The sequence below is a fragment of the Salmo salar genome, chromosome 03 (genome assembly GCF_965601325.2).
Source record: "Salmo salar chromosome 03, fSalSal1, whole genome shotgun sequence".
Taxonomy (NCBI): Eukaryota; Metazoa; Chordata; class Actinopteri; order Salmoniformes; family Salmonidae; genus Salmo; species Salmo salar.
Window position 1 is genome coordinate 91,395,001 of NC_138293.1, and position 3,814 is coordinate 91,398,814.

The following is a 3,814-nucleotide window of genomic DNA, read 5'->3' on the forward strand; positions in this document are numbered from 1 at the left end:
GCCATGGCCACACTCTAACCCACATCCCTGGTGTTGCCATGGCCATACTCTAACCCACAACTCTGGTGTTGCCGTGGCCACACTCTAACCCACAACTCTGGTGTTGCCATGGCCACACTCTAACCCACAACTCTGGTGTTGCCATGGCCACACTCTAACCCACAACCCTGGTGTTGCCATGGCCACTCTCTAACCCACAACCCTGGTGTTGCCATCGCGACACTCTAACCCACAACCCTGGTGTTGCCATCGCGACACTCTAACCCACAACCCTGGTGTTGCCATGGCCACACTCTAACCCACAACCCTGGTGTTGCCATGGCCACACTCTAACCCACAACCCTGGTGTTGCCATGGCCACACTCTAACCCACAACCCTGGTGTTGCCATGGCCACACTCTAACCCACAGATCCATTCTAGATAGAACCCTCTGCAAAGGGTTTTACCCAGCACCAAAAATGGTTCCCTTATGAGGACAAACTGAAGAACCCTGTATGGGTCTACTTAGCACCTTTTGTTCTAAGAGTGTAACGTGTCCCTTCCTTCTCCCTCAGGTCCTCTCCTGGAAGTGTAAGCTCCCCCTACAGACCATAATGCGTCTGCTGCAGGTGCTGGTCCCGCAGGTTGAGAAGATCTGTATTGACAAGTAAGTCAAACATCACTGGTCATATTGGTCATCAAAGGTTTACTTCTATGAAGTGTCAGTAGATGCTGTGAAGTTATATTATTATATATAGTGTAAGTTATATTATTATATATATTATAAGTTATATTATTATATATTTTCTAGCTTGGCTCCCAACCCCCCCATACAACACACACCATCCATTTTGGAAGAAACACTTTAATGACTGATGATATTTAAATATCTGTTTTTATGTATGTGGAGCCAAAGAGAAATTTGCACCTTACGTGGACAATAAGGTTTTCCTGATTCTAATTGTAACAAGATATTTTCCCTCTCTCTCAGAGGTTTGACAGACGAGTCTGAGATCCTGAAGTTCCTCCAGCATGGTACCCTGGTGGGCCTCCTGCCCGTCCCCCATCCCATCCTCATCCGGAAGTACCAGGCCAACGCTGGCACGGCCATGTGGTTCCGCACTTACATGTGGGGAGTGGTCTACCTGCGGTGAGTAGGGCATGATGGGAGCTGTAGTCCTATGGTATTTCACTCATTTTCATGATTCATGTGGGGTTTAATCTGTGCACTTCTTTCTTCTGGGATGTGTTCATTTGGCAACAAACAGAAGAAAATGAATTAAGGACTTCCTGGACTTGTCCAATAAGAAACACTTGTTTTCGTTTCTCCATTGGAAAACATTTTTCAAATGTTTCAATGCTTTCTATCTTCCTCTTCCTCTAAGATGAAATAGTCTTCCAATGTTTTCCAATGCATTTAACATTTTAAACCTTTATTTGTCTTCACAGCAACGTGGACCCGCCCATCTGGTACGACACGGACGTACGTCTCTTTGAGATCCAGAAGATGTAGATAACAGGAAAGAGATGTTGACTGAAGATGGGACTACTTCCTGTCTTGTTCCTGACCCTTCCTCCTACTGGCACTCTCTCCCTTGAACCTCACCTACCTTCAACTTGCCTCATCATCATCATGCTTGCCCCTCACACCTTCTCTTTGAGTTTCCCCAGGTTGTGCAAACGTAATGTGGACAATATTGAGAAAGGGGGGATAGCTAGCACCTACTCCAAAAGCAGGAGGTTGAGCTGTACAGGGTTCAAATTGCAGGGGGCTAAGAGGGGCTGGGCACCCTTTTTACAAATCAGGACCCCATATAAGAATTGAAATATCTATGTGAAGCCATACCAGAAGTGTCAAAGACAAACAATGGGCACCCACAAGGGTCAATGTGTAATTCAAACCCCTAGAGTTGGATGAGGATAGGATTGGACTATTATCTACACTGTGTATCTGTAAGTACACCCTGAAACCTCAAGACTACAGAATGTCTGTCAAAGCACTGAGACATTAGAGTGTTAGCAAGCAAACTGTCTTTCTGTCTCCCCTTCCTAATCATGGACTCCATGTTAAAGCTCTGTGTGAAAACGCTGCTTTGATGGAGAGAGTATGGGAGACATTGGTTATGACCACTTTATTATGACCTTTATGAATAAGACATTATATAAATGTATACATGTTTATAAATTATTATACATTTGTAGGAATTCCAATGCTTCTAAATGCAGAAATGTTTACTGTTGCTTATTCATGAAATGTATTATAAAGTGTCAAAATTACGCTTTTAGATAGCAGCCTAAAATATTATTGGATGGCATTGCTATTTCACATGAATTGTACTTGACACATTAAAGTGAGAACGTGTCATGTTGTGAAATTGCACTCCTCCAATGACACCTTACTGCTGTGTTCTTTGTAAAGTGGCAATGTGACAAGGTACTGTATCTCGTCAAGAGCTTAAAAAGGACACTGTTGTCTGTTAAAGACTGAAAGAAACAAATATCCCAACCAATTTTATAATACTGCGTAAAAGTCAATGGCTATATCTTACATGTACATTGTAATATTTGTCTGCATATCATTCTGCAATCAGCATTGTCTACTGTAAATACTGTGCTTGATGTTTAAAGTAGTATTTTTTTTCTTGCATTATACAGAATAATATTATATTATAAACTATTCATAAAGGAACCAGCAAAGCCTTTCAATTATTTTATTACATTAGTATTTGTTTTTATTAAGGATCCCATTAGTTCCTGCCAAGGCAGCAGTTACAATTCCTGGAGTCTAGCAACATTAAGGCAGTTATATACAATTTAAAATATTTCATGACATTACATTTTATACCACTTTTCACAACATATTAAGTTTGTTCCCTCAGGCCTCTACCCTGCTTCCACATATTTACAATACAAAATCCATATGTACTTGTGCGTGTCTTATCATGTGTATGTGTAAGCGTGTGTCTGTACCTTTGTGTGTTTTTTATTTTTTATTTCACCTTTATTTAACCAGGTTGGCTAGTTGAGAACAAGTTCTCATTTGCAACTGCGACCTGGCCAAGATAAAGCAAAGCAGTCCGACACATACAACAACACAGAGTTACACATGGAATAAACAAACATGCCGTCAATAATACAATAGAACAAAAGAAACAAAAAGTCTATATACAGTGAGAGCAAATGAGGTAAGTTAAGGCAATAAATAGTCCATGGTGGCGAAGTAATTACAATATAGCAATTAAACACTGGAATGGTAGATGTACAGAAGATGAATGTGCAAGTAGAGATACTGGGGTGCAAAGGAGCAAGATAAATAAATAAATACAGTATGGGGATGAGGTAGGTAGATAGATGGGCTATGTACAGGTGCAGTGATCTGTGAGCTGCTCTACCAGCTGGTGCTTAAAGATAGTGAGGGAGATATGAGTTTCCAGCTTCAGAGATTTTTGCAGTTCGTTCCAGTCATTGGCAGCAGAGAACTGGAAGGAAAGACGACCAAAGGAGGAATTGGCTTTGGGGGTGACCAGTGAGATATACCTGCTGGAGCGCGTGCTACGAGTGGGTGCTGCTATGGTGACCAGTGAGCTGAGATAAGGTGGGGCTTTACCTAGCAGAGACTTGTAGATAACCTGTAGCCAGTCACCCATAGAGACTGCCAGAGGTCCGGACAACAGGCCCTCTGATTTGACACACTGAACTCTATCAGAGAAGTAGTTGGTAAACCAAGCGAGGCAATCATTTGAGAAACCAAGGCTGTCAAGTCTGCCAATAAGAATGTGGTGATTGACAGTCGAAAGCCTTGGCCAGGTCGATGAATACGGCTGCACAGTACTG

General features: G+C 42.1%; 1 protein-coding gene across 1 annotated transcript in view; it reads left to right on the forward strand.

The window, feature by feature from the left end:
• The window catches only part of LOC106606387 (protein HID1), a 113,030-nt gene extending 110,152 nt beyond the window's left edge, over positions 1–2,878 (forward strand). Inside the window, exons 17-19 of the mRNA XM_045715702.2 lie at positions 556–647; positions 972–1,130; positions 1,430–2,878. Coding sequence (XP_045571658.1) covers positions 556–647; positions 972–1,130; positions 1,430–1,493 — 315 coding nt within the window. The 3' untranslated portion in view covers positions 1,494–2,878. The remainder of the gene's footprint in view (positions 1–555; positions 648–971; positions 1,131–1,429) is intronic.
• The last annotated feature ends 936 nt before the right edge of the window (positions 2,879–3,814 follow it).